Here is a 17,723-nt window from a genome sequence, read left to right on the forward strand (position 1 = left end):
TAATGAAGATAAAATTAAAGCAATTATTATGATCTACTTTGCCCAACTGTATACAAATAAATCTGACAACCTAAGTGAAACAGATGAATATTTACAAAAATATGAATTGCCCAGATTAATAGAAGAGGAAACAGATTACTTAAATAATCCTATCTTAGAAAAAGAAATTGAACAAGCCATCAATGAGCTCCCTAAGAAAAAATCTCCAGGACCAGATGGATTGACAAGTAAATTCCACCAAACATTTAGAAAACAATTAATTCCAATATTACTATATAAATTATTTGGAAAAACGGGCAAAGAAATACTACCAAATTTCTTTTATAACACAAATATGGTGTTGATACCTAAACCAGGAAGAGCAAAAACAGAGAAAGAAAACTACAGACCAATTTCTTTAATGAATATTGAAGCAAAACTTTAAATAAAATATTAGCAAGGAGGATAGAGCACAGACCCTGAAGTCAGGAGGACCTGAGTTCAAATCCGTCCTCAGACCAAACACTTGACACTTACTAGCTGTGTGACCCTGGGCAAGTCACTTAACCCCAACTGCCTAAGAAAAACAAAAAAACCAAAAAAACCAAAAACACTAGCAAGGAGATTACTGCAATATATCATGACATAAATGATTATTAAATAACTAATTGTTAATATTGGGGAGACACAGGATTTATCCCTCTCTGAAATCTTATTCTCTACCAGGCCAAGCCAGCATCTGAAAGACACTGCTGACAATTGGATTGGATTAACTTTCTCTTCAATTTTGTTCAGATCCCACCCAGGTGGGGAAGCCCAATGTTCTACTCAGGTTTGTGGGGATAAATTCTTTGATTAGATTACCCAAGGCTGAGGGTAATTTGGAACTAAATAACATGTTCAAAATCACATTCTCCTAGGCTCTGTTAGAATTGCCTCTCATTATAGTATTCATTCTTCCCATTCTTTGTTAACCAGAGCAGATTGACACCTTCAGGAACACCCATTCTTCCAAAAGCATATAAGCATTGAGTGGGTTCATGAGGGGTCTCTGGCATTCGAGAGAGTCACTGACCCCTTTTAGTAATTATTGCTAGCATGATTAATAAAGTGATTAATTACCCAGAAATTATGTCTCTCGAACTTTATATATGTCATAATCACAAGGATCATACACTATGAGTAGGTGGGATTTATACCAGGAATGCAGGTTCAATATTAAGAAAACTATCAGCATAATTGACCATATCAGTAACAAAACCAAAAATCAGATGATTATCTCAATAGATGCATTTTTGCTTTTTGACAAAATACAACACTCATTCCTATTAAAAACAATGAAAAGCACAGGAATGGAGTTTTCCTTAAAATGATAAGTATTATCTATCTAAAACCATCAGCAAGCATTATCTGAAATTGGGACAAGCTAGAAGCCTTCCCAATAAGATAGGGTTAAAGCAAGGGTGTCAATTATCACTACTATTAATTAATATTGTACCACAAATGCTAGCTATAGCAATAAGACAAGAAAAAGAAATGAGGAAACAAAACTATCATTCTTTGCAGACAATATGTTGGTATACTTAGAGAACTCTAGAAAATCAACTAAAAAACTAATTGAAACAATTAGTAATTTTAGCAGATTTGCAGGATATAAAATAAAACCACATAAATCATCAGCATTTCAATATATTATCAACAAAATCCAGCAGAATGAGATAGAAAGAGAAGTTCCATTTAAAATAACTACACAGGATAGAAAATACTAGGGAGTCTACCTACCAAGACAAACCCAGGAATACAATTACAAAACACTTTTCATGCAAATAAAAACAGATTAGAATAATCATAAAGAATTAGAAGAATAAGGAAAAGATTAACTTTTAGATCTATAGATAGGGGAAGAGTTCATGACCAAACAAATGGGAGAGAATCAGAGAGATAAATAATTTGAATACATAAAATTAAAAAGTTCTTGGGAAAAAAAAGCTAATACAGATAAAATTAGAAATGAAACAGTTAGCTGGGAGAAAATTTTTATAGCAAGTTTCTCTGAGAAGGGTCTCATATCCAAATATATTGTGAATAGATTCAAATTTATTTTAAAAAGAGCCATTCCTCAAAAGATAAATTAATCAAGGAATATGAATGGACAGTTCTCTAAGGAAGAAATTCAAGCTATCAATAAACATATAAAAGATATTCCAAATCACAATTAGACAAATGCAAAGGAAAAGAACTTAAGGTTCCAACTCACATTTATCAGATTAGCAAAGATAACAAAAAAATCAAAATGACATATATTGGACAGACTGAAGGAAAATAGACATAGTAAAAGCTATTGGTGATGCTGTAAAATGGTCCAGCCATTGTGGAAATCAATTGGGAGCCATGACCAAAAGTCATCTAAATATGCTTACCTTTTAACACTAGTAGGTCTAAGTTGCAAAGAAATCAAAGAGAAGAAATGGGACCTATGTGTACAAAAATATTTAGAGCAGTTCTTTTCATAGACCTGGAAACAAAAGCCCATCAACTAGAGAATGACTAAACAAACTGGGATATGGTACCAAAATGGTTATCTCAATATGAGATATTATTGTTATGTTAGAAATCATGAAAGGCACAGTTTCAGACAATCTGGGAAGACCTGAATGATCTGCTGCAGAGTACAATGCAGAAAAAACAAACAGGAGAACAGTTTATACAACAAAAACAAAAACAACTCTGAAATACTTAAGAACTTGGATCAACACAGTCACCTAACAGAATTCCAGAGACATGATGGTGAAACAAGCTACCCTCCTCCTCTTGACAGAAAATGATTGACTCAAGATGCAGAGTAAGACACAACTTTTCAGAAAAGCTGCTGAAATATTATTTTGTTTGACTATGCATATTTGTTACATAGGCTTTGTTTTTCATTTTTTCTTTTTCTTTAAATAGGGCTTTAGAGGTGAGAAGTGTGAGGGTACTATAGACAAAGTACTTTTAAAAAAAAAAGAAAAAAAAAAAGGAAGAGTCATATCTTTTCCAAAAATACATACTAGAGAACAGAAGGAAGCCCAGAAAGAATCACAGACAAGATAGTTTTGAATGTCACATGTTGAATTTATTATCTATTTTTTAAAGAGAGTTGTACATAACAGAAACCCACAATTTCATGTACAACACTTTTTCTGTTTTGCTACACATATGGAAAGGCCCACTTTATTAAGTGTTACATTCAAAACAAATTTTTTAAAAATGAGAACACCAGAGAGGTAATTTTATTTGAACAATTGGAAGGGGGTATACAACAATAACATACTCATATTTTAAAAGGGAAAAAGGAAAAAAAATGTCCCCTCAGAAGGCTAATGGTTTCAAAGATCAAAGAGGGCATTATATAAGATAAAAAGTAGACCCGGAGGTGGTTTATTTTGCATTCAAAGTCTTATGAATAGTCTTAGAGAATAAAGAAAAGGGAGAGAAAACGGAATACACTAAAGAAGAAAGGAAGTAAAGGGGAAGGAACCTATTATGTTACTTAATTTGGGTGTTCTAGATGAAAAATATACAAACATGGAGATAGGTAGGAGAAGTGAGAACAGAACCTCACTTTCATCTGAAATATACACAAGAGTGTTGAACCCAAAGAGTTTGGTATAGAAATACATTAAATTCAACAGGAAAACAGGTGGGCATAGGGAGAAAGAAGGAGGGTTTTCAGAGAGGGAAGGATCAGAGAGTGATTAAACACAAGCAAAACAAACTCTAACATTAGGATAAAAAAACAGTGATCAGGGTGGAGTGGAGGAAGAGAAGTGGGGCAGGTGAGCAGAAACAGATCACTTCAATTATAGATGACTTATACTAGCTAGCATTTATAAGAGTGTTTTAAGGTTTAAAAAGCATTACACATGTTATTTCATTTGATCCTCACAACATTCCTTCTTCAAATATTTCTAAAACATCTGTAATTTAACTGGTGTGGGTCCTCTCCCCACCAATACATCCCCTCTATATGTAAGGAGAGTTTTCATGAGAATAAAAAATATATCACTTGGTGCATAACCTTTTGGTGAGGACTTCTGAGAGACTTCTCAACTTAGCTACACAAGTAATTTAACAGAGCACTGAGTTACATATAATTTGTTTAGGTTTCACTAAGCAAAAGGATACCGTTCTTTAAGATGACAATTGAAAATATTCTCCATTTCATTTATCAAAACCTATTGATATTCAATAGTTAGAAGTTTATTTAAGAAAAAATATGGAAAAAATTAAGTATAGTTGACCTATACACACTGTACCTTAATGATTACACAGTAATAAAAAGTTGCATATTTTAAATTTTAGAGCTCTAACAGATATATAAATCATTGTTTTTGTCCTGCCAGTCTCATTTTCTGCTAACCTATCAAACAGAGGCTGCCTCAAAGTTAGCCAGAAGCACAGTTGTTGGAGATGGACAGAAAGAAACAAGAGAGTGTGTACTTTACACCAGAAACTGTTTTCCAAAGTTCGTTCTTACGTACATAAGTGCGAGAAATCCTACACTGATGCAAATGCCACAGGGTGAATAACCCATTAAATTTTGGCAGAAGTCAATTTAGTTCTGGCCCATTCCCAGGGATGTAGGTTGGCAATGAGATGTGTCCAGATCAGTTCTATTTGGGAGTGGACCTGGGAATTTGGTTCAGTACAGGGTCTTCAAAGCCTAAGGAGAACAGCTTCAAAAATTCCTTGGTTTCTCAAGGTCCTTTGAATTGGGTTAACCATTTTCTGGACTAAGATAGATCCCAATAATCCTCTAGGGCCCAGACAACTTCAGTGAAGAGTCAGAATGAGCTTTTATTTGAACATGAACTATTGAAAAGAAGCAACTAACCTCATCCTCCTTTGATACTCTTGATCAACCACCCTCTCTACTCTCTGGATTTCCACAACACTACTCTTTCTTTGTTCTCTTCCTATCTGTTTGGCTGCTACTACTCGGTCTCTTCACTTGGATCATCAACCATTTCCCAACCTAAACTGTGGATATACTCCAAGGTTCTGCCCTGAGCCTTATGCAATTTTCTCTCTACAGTCTCTAGAGGTGATCTCATCAACTCCCAGGGGTTCAATTATTTCTATGGATATAACCCCCAGATCCATAAATCCAGCCCATATCTACCTACTGTGTTTCAGTCCCACTTTAGCAATTGCCTAATGAACACTTCAAACTGGACATTGCATTTGAAACATTTGTGGCACATGGAACTCATTATCTTTCCTGCAAAACCCACCCCTCTTCTGAACTTCGTATTTCTAGAAAACCATTCTTTCAGTCGTTCAGGTCTGCCATCATCCTGAATTCTTCACTCTCCCTCACACCTACATCCAATCACTTGTCCAGTCTTGTCAGTTCTTTCTACACAGTATCTAACATGCGCCCCCTTCTCTGTACTTACACTGATAACACCCTGGCTCCTTCATCACTCCTCATCTTGACAACTATAACAGGTTCCTAATGAGGATCCCTGCCATGGGGTCTCCAAATCATAATAAGTAATATTGTTAAAGCACAATTTTGACCATAACACACCTTTGTTCAAGAAATACCAGTGGCTGCCTGTAACCTCTAGAAATAAATACTACTTACATCTTTGGCATTTAAAGCCTTTCACAAGTTGATTCCACTCTACTTCTGTAGGCTTTTTATATATTACTTCTCTTCACATACTCACAGACTAGCCAAACTAGTCTTATTGTTGTAACTTACAAATGACATTTCATAACTTGCCTCCATTCTTTTGCATGGGCTACTCACCATGTGTGGAACATACTTCCTCCCCTCAGCCAGGAATACTCCTGGCTTTTATAAAGGTTCGGCTCAAGTACTGTCTTCTACAAGGGGATTTTCCTAGTCCCTCAAGGCTGCTCATGTACCACCTCATTACCTCTTATTTACTTTGTCTTTCCTCATACACGTCGTGCTGTTTCCCCTGATGAAATGTAAACTCTTTCCAGACAAAGATTATTTTGTTTTTGCTCCTAAATTACCAGCATCTAGTACAATGTCTGGCCCAATAACAGGTGCCTAATTAACACTTGTTGATTAAAAGGAAAGAAACTCACTTAATAATGTGACAGTGCTAATCTGCACCTCTATATTAAATATAAATTACAGAAAATTCTTGCTCAAAAACTTCAATTTCTCATATCTATTTTACTCTTACTTACACTATATAGCAGAAAATCATAAAACATCAAAATCATCAAGAATCTGGGGGCAGCTAGGTGGTGCAGTGGATAAAGCACCGACCCTGGAGTCAGGAGGACCTGAGTTCAAACTCAGCCTCAGACACGTAACACTCACTAGCTGTATGACTCTGGGCAAGTCACTTAACCTCAACTGCCTCACCAAAAAAAAAAAAAATCATCAAGAATCTGAAGGATAATGAAGAGCTACAAATGGGCAAATCTTATTACCAACAGTGACTTGCGTAATAAACAGTCTATTCTGTCCTGTAACACTGAAACATCCAGGAAAACAACACCTGAGCCATTCACTAAAACTAAGAGCAGAGGTGGTGAAGATCGAAGTTAACATGAGGGCTCCTGCTCCCTCATTAACACTTCCCTTCACTATCACCGCACCCACAAGGAAGGGGATACAGGGGGTCCCTTGCCCCTTCCTGGGACTGGATCGGGGTTCTCTTCCCCATAGGACTTGCTACCTATCCTGATCCCAATTGCTAGTGCTCTCCTTCCTCCTCAAATTGCCTTCTATTTACTTCTGCGTGTGAATGCTCAGTCCTAGAAGCAAATGTAATATCCCTGAAGGAAGTAACTATTTAATTTTTGTTTTAGCAGGCCCAGCTCTTAAGACACAGTAGACGCTTAATGAATATTTACTCATCAGGACCCACAAAAAGTGAAAAGACCCATTCTAAAGAAAGGCCTCAAGTACATTGGACAGATATCCTACTATTTGTGGGAGGGCACAGACAAGAATTCTACTGGGGAGGTGGCATGGGTGGGTTGCAATCTGCACTGAAGGGAAAAGCACTCACCTTCACAGATCTATGATTTCAAAGTATTTCAGGATTCTACCTAATTATTTGCTTTACTTACCGCAAACATTTTCATTAACAATTCTTGTTGTTCTTTTATTGTCTGATTTTTAGTGCTTTCTTCATATTCATAGCCATTTTCGGATAAGTAATCAAGGTGATTATGAAAGATAACTGAACGCCAAAATTGTTCCTTAAGAGAAAAATAAAGGAAATATTTGCTTATTGTAAATTAGTGATTTATTTCATTACTTCCTAGGGATATGCCAATTATTTGTCTTCAGATATCAATTTCTCATATATGCTTCCTTGACACCTCCCTTCTAGTCACCTGTTCTTCAAAATAAAGAAACAAAGTGCAAAGCAGAGAAATCAAGGAATGTCCTAAAAATAAACTGTTTATTCTTTGTCTCCTTAGTAATAATGTATTTCATCTATACTATATAATTTTGTGCAAGTTACTTCACTGTGTATTTATTTTATTTCTCCAAATGGATTATAAGTTCCCTGATAGCTGGGATCATATCTCCTATTTAAGTTTGTATATTCTGCTAAACGCCTACCTCCATATAGTGCTCTAAACAAAAAAGCCCCCAAATCAATGCATAGTAGCCTTGCTTGAACCTCACTATGAAAACGTCATTGTGATGCATGCCCTGGGACTCTCTAATACTTGAGACGTCAATATAACAAGGTATTTTTGTCTGATACATCAGTAAGTCAAAATTCTTAGAAGGAATCCAAGACTGAATCACCTTATACTCCAGCTCCAGATTAAACTGCATCAAAAATTCCACTACATAAAGTTAATGTTGTTCTGAAAATCATACTTGTTTCACTATCAGTATTTAGCAAACATTTCTTATTTCACGGTTGGTGCTTTATTTTCACATACCTCCATTTGTCCTTTTTCTGTTGCAATCTGACAATAAGGAAGCTGAAAGGATAATATAGCTACAGCAGGACGTGGAAGAGTAGGAGGAAAACGAGATCCTTTACAAGGAATGCACCTGTTGACAAGGGAAAAGTCTATTACATCATTAAAACCACCAAAATATCATTCTCCTATATGCCTTTAACAGTGAATATTTGCTAAGTAACAGATTCTATCATATAAATCAAATTCATTTACTATTAATGCTTGTTTTACACAGGAACTTGTTTGCTTTACCTGCCATAAGACAAAGACAAGATACGTTTTCCCAATTCTAAAAATCTGTGTCACTTTTCCTATCATCTCTGAATTAAACAGCAAATTTGCTAATAAGCTCTTAAGTGAAATCAGCTTTCTTAATATTTGCCCAAACAAACTGTTTTAAACACTTTGGGGTTCAAAACCCATTATATTCATCTGAGAGGGTGTCCCTTCTCTGGACATACTCCTTCTTCCTGCCCTTTTCTGGAAATTTTCATACCACATGCTACTGGCTCAACTGAGCCCCTTGCCCTCCTCACACAATAAACTAGCATTTTCTGCCTATAATATCAATTACTGGGGGGAGAAAAAACCAAATGTACCCTAATGAAAACTCATACCCTTTCTATAAAACCCATGACCTTTAATGGTTTCAGTGAATTGCCCCAGCGTAGAAGAGACAAAGGCCACAGTGTCTCTCACGCTGACTAAGAGAACAGGCAGGGAGTTTGGAAGAATCTGGATATGTTAAGTATTGGGGTGACCCCCATCCCTCTTCTTGTAATGGCCTAAAGAACACTGTACTTAAGGCTCTGGCAACTAAGACCTTATTATATCCATCCCTCCCAGTGATTAAGACCCATTAGTACTTTTGGCCCTAATTCCTTCTTTCCTCATTGTTCAGTCTAAAATCCTCCTCTCACTCCAAGGTCTTTCATAACAAACCTTGAGCCTTTCATTGTATGATTAACAATATAACATAATAAAGTCTATTGCGAAACTCCTCAAAGTCCCCAACTGCTCTTCTGGACTAAATCTTTTTATGACTGTTGTCACAGCTCTGTTGTAGCTGCCATGAATTCATATCAACCCACATACATCTAAATGGGTTTTGATCAATACATTTCAAATAACCAAGAATGTTTATCATAATTAATACTAATGTGATTTATTAAGTTATAAAACATTTATTCAGCACTAAATGCTACGTACTGCTTTAAGGCTTAATGACTATAGCACATTACTCCGAACTTCTCTAAAGCCACTAGAAAACTATGGTATAATAATGTAAATACTTTGGGTAGATTACCTGATTTTATATATTTAAAACAATAACAACACAGTAGTAGAGTATGCAATATGTTTTCCATAGACTCAGACTTTTAATCAATCAACAAGAATCAATTAAGCACCTGTCATGTACTGTCTTAGGTGTTGGAGATACAAAGCCAAAAGTGAAAGAGTCTCTGCCTTAGAGAGGCTCATATTTTAACTCTACTTAAGTAGAAGTGCCTCTTAGAAATGAAATTAAAGACAATGTACTCAAGGGGGGAAAGTCAAATACAGTGAGAGCTAGGCTTTAAACTATTACTATCCTCTTGGCTTTAAAACCTTCTTCACAAATAACTTTAAAGTAGACCTATTAAATAATTTTTTGAAAGTAAAGCCCAGGCTCAAATTCTTATAATCTAGCTATGGGCTCAGATTCTTAAAATCTAGCCAATAGCTCACCACAAGAGTCTGCCCAACATGACCATGTTCTAATAAACCTTATCTTTGGCTGAAAGAAGGCTTGGGTAGAATTCTTTTGGGCAGGACCCGCTTGTTGTAATTGTGGCCTCGCATCACTCCTAAATCCCTAAACCTCAACATTTTGGTGTGGAAACTGCCTAACCCCAAGTTCTTCTCCAGCCAAGACTGGAAGGTATGTAAGCTTCCTCTCACCCCCTTCCTTGCTCTGCAGTTGGGATTGCTCTCTAAGCACCAAGGCTTGGAGGTGCTTTTCAGGCAGACACTTATGAGGCTGTCTCGCACTCAGCCCGACACTCTCAGGCTCTCGGTCCACTGGGTCAGTTTGAGGCATGGACCTGGGTACACCTTCCGCAGCAGAGAGGACAAGGATGGGTGCCCTGTCCGGAAGTGTATGCCCAATTCTGTCAATTCTCTCGGTGCTAGGGAATTGGGGAAAACTGCAGTTGCTTTTTGATTCCCTGAGCCTTACTTACTCTCTTCCCTCTACACCTCTGAATCCTCCTTCATGAGGAGGTTACAGGGAAAAGTTAGAACAGCTAAAAATATCTTGACAGATTCTAGAGGTTGGAAAACTGAGTTATCTGAATCCAAACAGAGATAAGGATGTTTTATCCTGTCACTGGGGCCCTGCAGTCTTTTCTGTCAGATTTGTGTGTTCCAGACTACAGGCCATTCACCTGCGGTTGACAGCAAACAACAGGTACTAGCCAATGCCCCCTATCGTTCCCTGGATGCAGCCTGTGCTTGGTTCCGGTCAACCTCCTCTTTGGGACCCCGTTGAGGCAGGGACAGCGCTACACCCTTTGCCAGCAGGAGAAGCAGTTTCAGAAGTCAAGACCTTCACCCCTTACCCCAAAAGAATTTGGGTCCCATTTATTTGAGGTGAGAATGATGAGAATGGGATCTAGACTCCAAAAAGGAAAAACCATGGCCAAAAACCACATGGACAAATCTCTGGCAGTTGCCTGAGGCTATAATCCCATCAACTGGCCTTTTGTTATCACCTCTTACACCCAACCTCCCAATTCTGTTACCCTTAACCTAGCCTAGCCTAGCCCTCCATTGTCTAACTTCTTATGGCCCTAGGCCACTTCCCACACTTAATCCTATCTAGGCTCCATTCTCCCTTGGCCATGTGGTCCAGGTCTCTTACGCATAGACTACTTGGCCACTCCTAGAAAACCCTCCCATAGTCTTTCCGTATGTAAGATCATCTTGTCTCCAATTAAGATGCTCAAATTCTTATAATCTAGCTATGGGATCAGATTCTTAAAATCTAGCCAATAGCTCACTAACATTCAGACTCCTTAAGAGTCTGCCCAATATGACTATGTTCTAATAAACCTTGTCTTTGGCTGGGGAAAAAAAAAGAAAGTAAAGCCCAATGTCAGTCAATAGATATTTAGTAAGTGCTCACTATTTGCCAAGCACTGAGGATACAAAGAAAGGCAAAAACCAAAAATCAAAAACTAGACCCTGCTTTTAAGGAGTTCATAGTAAATTAGGAGAGAAAACATGTACAAACAAGATAATATAGGATAAACTGGAGATAATCAGAGAAGGCACTAGCAAGATGAGAAAAGGTTTACAAATCTTAGTAGTGCTACATAAATACTAGTTATCATTATTATTATCTTTCTGTAGAGTAATCTGGTATTACATAATAGTAACTAAAAAACTTTTCACAGTGTTTGACACAATAATTCCACTCTATACCCCAAGAAAATTATCCACAACAAGCAACAAAATAAAAAACCAAAAAAAAAGCAAAAATAAACAAAACCAAAAAAAAGCAAAAAGGTTTGCACAAATAAGTTCACAGAAGATCTAGTTACAATAGCAAAAAGAAATTCATGTTTTAACAAGATGGGATACTACGTAGCCAGAATATTTCATTTAATCCATTGAAATTTGTATGAAAATGTTAATTAGAAAAAGATAATAAGATAGCTGTGATTCAGTATGTACATCATATTTTAAAATGTAAAAATATGTGTATTAAAGAGAAAAGAATTTTAAATGATGCAAATAGTTTAACACTGATTAATTTTACATAAAGTTGCTTAAGGTCCTAATGAAAAACAAATACACTTTTAAAAGAAGAAATATATAATTCAAATATTTTTATAACAAAAATTATTTTCCAAAAGATGTTCATGAACTGCTGCTATTTTAAACCAAACATTGTACTATAATGACTCACATTATAGTAGATTTTTAGAGATGAAAAGGACTTTTGAGATCATCTAGTCCAACTAACCTTCACATTTAATAAGTGAGAAAATAGATCAAGAAAAGCAAAATGAGTCGTCTCAGCAGGTTAATATAAACCTTCTTTTATAAGGCTTTGATGAACTATAATAAAGAACATTCGATAACTGGTAATGTAACCTTTCTTGAAATCGTAAGAGGAAAAAGAAACTCACGTTGTTATTAAAACATTTTGGGAAGGAAAGAATAATGTGAAGAAATGAACTGAGATTTACTGAACACAAAATTACCTGAAATGCCTCCTGATTAAATGCATAATATATTACCCACCGGCTAGAGCAACAGCATACACCCTTTTTTTAATTGGAGAGGTGCAAGTTTAACCATCTCTTTGGTTTCATATATCACACAAAGAAGGGACAAGAAATTATGGATGAAAAAAAAGTTTGGGTTAATGTTCACAGTGAATTATTAATATTACATTAGAATTTTTAACAAATACCAAATAAACTTTAAGTAAGGACTAGGGCTAAAGAAAGGATGAATGATTTCATTCATATAGGGAACTTTCCAGGTAAGAAAACTTGCTACCAATGCAGGTCAGCTCCTTCTCTACAATTTATAGTTTTAGAGAGCTTCCTAGGTACTAAGAGTTTAAATGACTTGCCCAGGATCACACATCCACTAACAAGAACAACAACAACGACAACCATACTAGCAGTATGAATCAGAGGCAGTTGGCTCCAGGGCCAGCTTCCTATTGACCATGCATCATGCTGCCTCTATCTTTCAGATACTAAGCTTTAAAAAAAAAAAAGTACTCATTTATATATATGACCATCAAAAAATACACAACAGAGTAAAACTAGTCAATAGAGCTTACTTCACCATCAATAAACTACTATAACTATCAGTTTACACAGCAACCAATAGTGATTACTAAAAATTAAAACAGCAAAAAATACTGGCAAGAAAAGAGTGTTTAAACTGAAATAAGAAAGATTTAGTTTGAATGTAAGGAAGAACTTTTTAATAATAACAACAGTTCAGGTTACTATCAGGTTGGCTATTGCAGAAAGATATGGAATTCTTTTCTTTGTTTTAAAAAAAAAGCCACATGCAGTCACTGCATTGATGTTTTTATTAACTGTTTTTCACAAGGAAGAGTTCAGTCTAATCTGGATTAGGGAGGTTTCCAGAAATAAATGTGATAGAAAGACAAAAGGCATCAATAAAAAGAAATTTAAATAAAAATAAAAACAAATTTCCCCTCCACCAAAAATAAAAAAGATGATCAAGTTACTCTCTCTAGAATGAAACTAAATGAAGTAATCTTCTAAAGTCTGAGTGAACTATAAAGCTAGTATATATACATACATATATATATATATATATATATATATATATATATATATATATATACACACACGATTTTTGCTTTAATGGAACAAAATGTAAATTACAAACATGGATAGTACTCCAAATGCTTATATTTTTGAAAATAAGAGAAAACAAACTGTAATATCAATGGTGGGAAAGGTGGGTATGATACTACGAACAATAGATTCCTACCACTAAAAAAAGTTACTGATTTAAAAAAAAAATCAAATTTATTAATTCTGAGAAGGGGCAAGAAAATCTGAAGAGAAGGACCTAAAAATCTTTTTTAAATAATCCATCCCAAAACATGATCTTCTAATTATTTCCAAAGTAATCATCTAATCTTAAAAAAAACAGTCAATCTAGGCACTAAGCTGTACTTAGAATGGTATTAGTTCCCATCTTCCTCCACCACCACCCACAGACACATATTCTGTGATATAGTAACAGTGGCCTCCTTGCTGTTTCTCAAACAAGAGATTCATGTGTTAACTCTGAGTATTTTCATTGGCTGTTTCTTGTGCCTGGAATGCTCACCCTCCTCATCTTTTATTTCCTCACTTCCACAGCTTCCTTCAAGTTTCCGATAAAATCTCACCTTCTAAAAGGAGCCTTTCCCATTCCATCTTAATTCAAGTGCCTTCAATCTGTTGATTATTTATCCTGTATATCACTTGTTTATACAACTGTTTGCATATTGTCTCCCCAAATAGACTGTGGGCTCCTTGAGGGCTGGAACTATTTTTCACTTTTCTTTGTATCCCCAATACGTAGCATAGTACCTGGCACATAGTAGGCACTTAAATGTTTAGTGACTGACCTGTTGTACATCGATGGAACGTAAGAGCAGTCCACTGAGAGTACAGGGTTTTTTTTTTATTTGTTTGTTTGGGATTTTTATTTATATATCCAAAACCAAATACAGTGCCTGGTATATAATAGGCACCTAGTAAGTGCTTGGTGATTGACTGCCATTAGTAAGTTTAGGAAGGGACACTAAAATTCTTACAAGTTCATAACCTAGCTTCTTTGCAATAGAGGAGATAAGCCCCTCAAGTCAAACATCTAGGATGCCAAGTAGAATGAGAGTATCTTGGTCTCTTATGTCTGCTGGAAAACTAACAAAGACAAAAGAGACTGATTAGACTATTCTCTGTGAACAAAGGTTGAATACTAATACACAAAAATAAAACTAAACTGAGGTGACATTTGGTTGGGGGAAGAGAAAGGAAGGGAAGGTGGTGACATAAACAAGATACTTAGAACTACTACTCTAAAACACAAAAGTATTTAGAACCTTCTATGCTGAGTTTAGGAGCCATAAAATTGAAAGTCTATTTTCCAACAAAGGAATAATTAAATAGAACCCTTCCATCATCTACCAGCATTCTCCCTTCTATAGCTTGTTAGCTAATTAATTTTTAAATAGCACCAACACCAGAGAGGAATCACATAATCATATAATAATCACATAATAATCAAATAAGTGAATTTTTATTATTTGTTAGCACCTTTATTAAAAGGAATTGATGGGGCAAAATTCTCAAAACTAATGGCCATAAAAAAGCATAGGGATCATCTATATATTTCAATCATTTGTGCTAACTATGGCTCCCTATAATGACAAATAATCAAGTAATCTATCTAATCAACAATTCGTGATTTTAAAAAAAACCACCAGAACTGTGTCTCATATAAATGGAAGACCATGATGAGCAGAGTCCCTTATTTCCTGGCTGAATCAACATTACAAAAAGATGTAATTGTCACCCCCTAAAAAATAAATATTCTTCCACTCAAATTTCAAACCATCTGTTGAAAATGTCAAACAAGAAAAGTAATAAATTCTATCTTGATAATTAAGGAAGGCAAGTAGAGTGACTGAATTAGTGAGATTAAGTGACAATAAATACTTATGTATTATTTCAAAGTAATTTTTATCAAGGGAAAAAAAAAAGATTAGTTTGTAACATTATCTAACATCCCACCTTAGCTGCTGAGGGTTTTCATGGATGCCAACTACCCAGTAGTGATCAGATTTTCCTTTGCAATGTTCTTTTGTATTACATATGGGAGTCCATGTATTGCCAAGTCTTCTGTTTAACATTCGTACAATGCCCTCTGAATCCACATAACAAGGGGTACCTATTTATGAATTTAAAAATGATTATGTAACAGATAAAATACAGATTAGATATTTACTAGGCAAGCAATATATATATTTAGGAGACAGCTTTACATTTGAAACTAGAAAACTAAAAGAGGCAAAAAGGCTAATAATTAGATTTTCATTATAAAAAAAATCACATTTAATGACAGATGGTAGTTATTTTCCTATAACAATGACACATATCATGATATATTTCCTAACATCTATTATATATCCTGAAAATAAACACATAGGAGAAAAAAAATAGTTTTGGTGAAAATTATGCCACCTGCTGGAAGATAATACACTTAATGCTTTAAGTTTTATAAAGCACTTTTTTCACAATCATTCTATGAGGCCCATAGTGCAACTAGAGGGTGATAAATAGTGCAACAGTGCAACTGTTAACTGATGAAGAAACTGAAACTTACAGAAGTTAAGGTGACTTGCCCATAGTCACACATCTAGGAAATGGTAGAGATGGAACTTGAAGTCACACTTCCTGTCTCTGAGTTTTTCCACTAAAATATATGGAATATAAAGACTCTCTTGCTAAATATCTAACAACAACAAAAATCTGTATTTATCTAGTATGTTATAACTGTTAGACAGGTAATGTTAGAGAAATTCCCAGAGTCAAATATTGGAAAAATAGTGAAGCAGATAATGTTTGACTTCAGTGTTCCTCTTCCCCCCACCACTCTACATGCTTCCCTGTCCTTCTTCCTGGTCAGTCAGTAGCCTGTACCCTTAACTCCATGAAATCCCAAGTAACTAAAATCCGCATATTTGGTTAGAATTGCCCAATCCTCTACCCAGACCTGCCCTCCATATATAACACAAAATTCTCTCTTCTCCCAAAAAATTCCCATTCCCTTGCCATTCTGAATTCAATTTAATAAACCCTTGTTATAAGCTAAAAGTTACACAAATCCGAGGTATCAGTAGTTCACAGCAAGGTGTTAATTCCTAATAACAACTTAGAGTCTTTCCCAAGCCCAAAGAATATTTGCATTTCAGAAAACAATACTATTTGTTAAGAAAAAAAAATTGTTGCGGGGAGCCAAGATGGCAGAGTAAAAGCAGTGACTTGCTTGAGCTCTCCCCCAAACCCCTCCAAATACCTATAAAAAATGGCTCTCAACAAATTCTAAAGCAGCAGAACCCACAAAAAGGCAGAGTGAAACAAATTTCCAGCTAAAGACAGCCTGGATGGTTGATGAGAAAGGTATATCGCTGGGAGAGGAGCGCAGTTCGGCTTGGGTGTGCAGGCCTCAGAGAACCTGGAGCAGGCCTCAGAGGACTGAATTTCGGGCAGCTGTGGCAGTTTCCAGACCTCTCAACCCACAAACGCCAAAGACAACTTAGAGGGTCAGTGGGAAAAGTCTGTGACTGGGTGGTGAGAGAGGGGCACAGCATCCCAGCCCCATTCCTCGGGGCGGCAGCTGCTTCCTGAGTTTCTGGCCCACAGTCTGAGGGGGAATCGAATGGCTGATCTGAGGGGGACTGCAGGGATCTCTCTGCTGGTGCAGGATTCTCTTGCTTTGCCTGTGCTTGGATCTGGGTCACAGTTCTGGGTGGCAGTCCTGGGAAGAAGAAGAGTGCTGGAGTGGTGGAGCTTGCAGTGGCTGTGGACAGGAAACCCTCTTCACAGTTCCAAGACAGAAAAGACTGCTCATAGACCAGAGCACAGGCCAGGAAAGGAGTAAACACCTCGCCCCTGATCATAGCACCTTGGAAAAACCGAAAATTTACAGGTCCCCAGAAGTATCTCTGAAAACAGCTGCACAAAACCCCTGAAGCTTGGGACAGTACATTCTCCACACTGAAAACAGACTCCTATCTTAACAAAGAGTCTATAGCTCAAGTAATTGGCTGGGATCATGAGCAAGCAGCACAAAAAGAGTTAGACTATATTATCTGACTTTGGTGACAAAGAAGATCAAAACATACAACCAGAAGAAGACAACGAAGCCAAAGCTCCTACATCCAAAGCCTCCAAGAAAAATATGAATTGGTCCCAGGTACTGGAAGGGCTCAAAAAAGATTTTGAGAAGCAAGTAAGAGAAGTAGAGGAAAAACTGAGAGTGATGCTAAAGGAGACCCAAAAAAATACTGAAGAAAATAACACCTTAAAAAAATACCCTAACCCAAATGGCAAAAGAGGTCCAAAAAGCCAATGAGGAGAAAAATGCCCTAAAAAGCAAAATTGGCCAAATGGAAAAGGAAGTCCAAAAGATTACTGAAGAAAATACTTCCTTAAAAATTAGAATGGAGAAATTGGAAACTAGGG

At 36.2% G+C, this 17,723-nt stretch overlaps 1 protein-coding gene across 2 annotated transcripts in view; it reads right to left on the reverse strand.

The window, feature by feature from the left end:
* WDHD1 (WD repeat and HMG-box DNA binding protein 1) overlaps positions 1-17,723 on the reverse strand; it is an 82,820-nt gene that overhangs the window by 22,139 nt on the left and 42,958 nt on the right. For both annotated transcript variants that reach the window (XM_027849160.1, XM_027849161.1), the window contains exons 16-18: positions 15,270-15,426; positions 7,918-8,032; positions 7,084-7,215 (exon numbers count right to left, since the gene is read on the reverse strand). In XM_027849160.1, coding sequence (XP_027704961.1) covers positions 7,084-7,215; positions 7,918-8,032; positions 15,270-15,426 — 404 coding nt within the window. The remainder of the gene's footprint in view (positions 1-7,083; positions 7,216-7,917; positions 8,033-15,269; positions 15,427-17,723) is intronic.

The sequence above is a fragment of the Vombatus ursinus genome, unplaced genomic scaffold (genome assembly GCF_900497805.2).
Source record: "Vombatus ursinus unplaced genomic scaffold, bare-nosed wombat genome assembly UNPS02007284.1, whole genome shotgun sequence".
NCBI classification, from domain to species: domain Eukaryota; kingdom Metazoa; phylum Chordata; class Mammalia; order Diprotodontia; family Vombatidae; genus Vombatus; species Vombatus ursinus.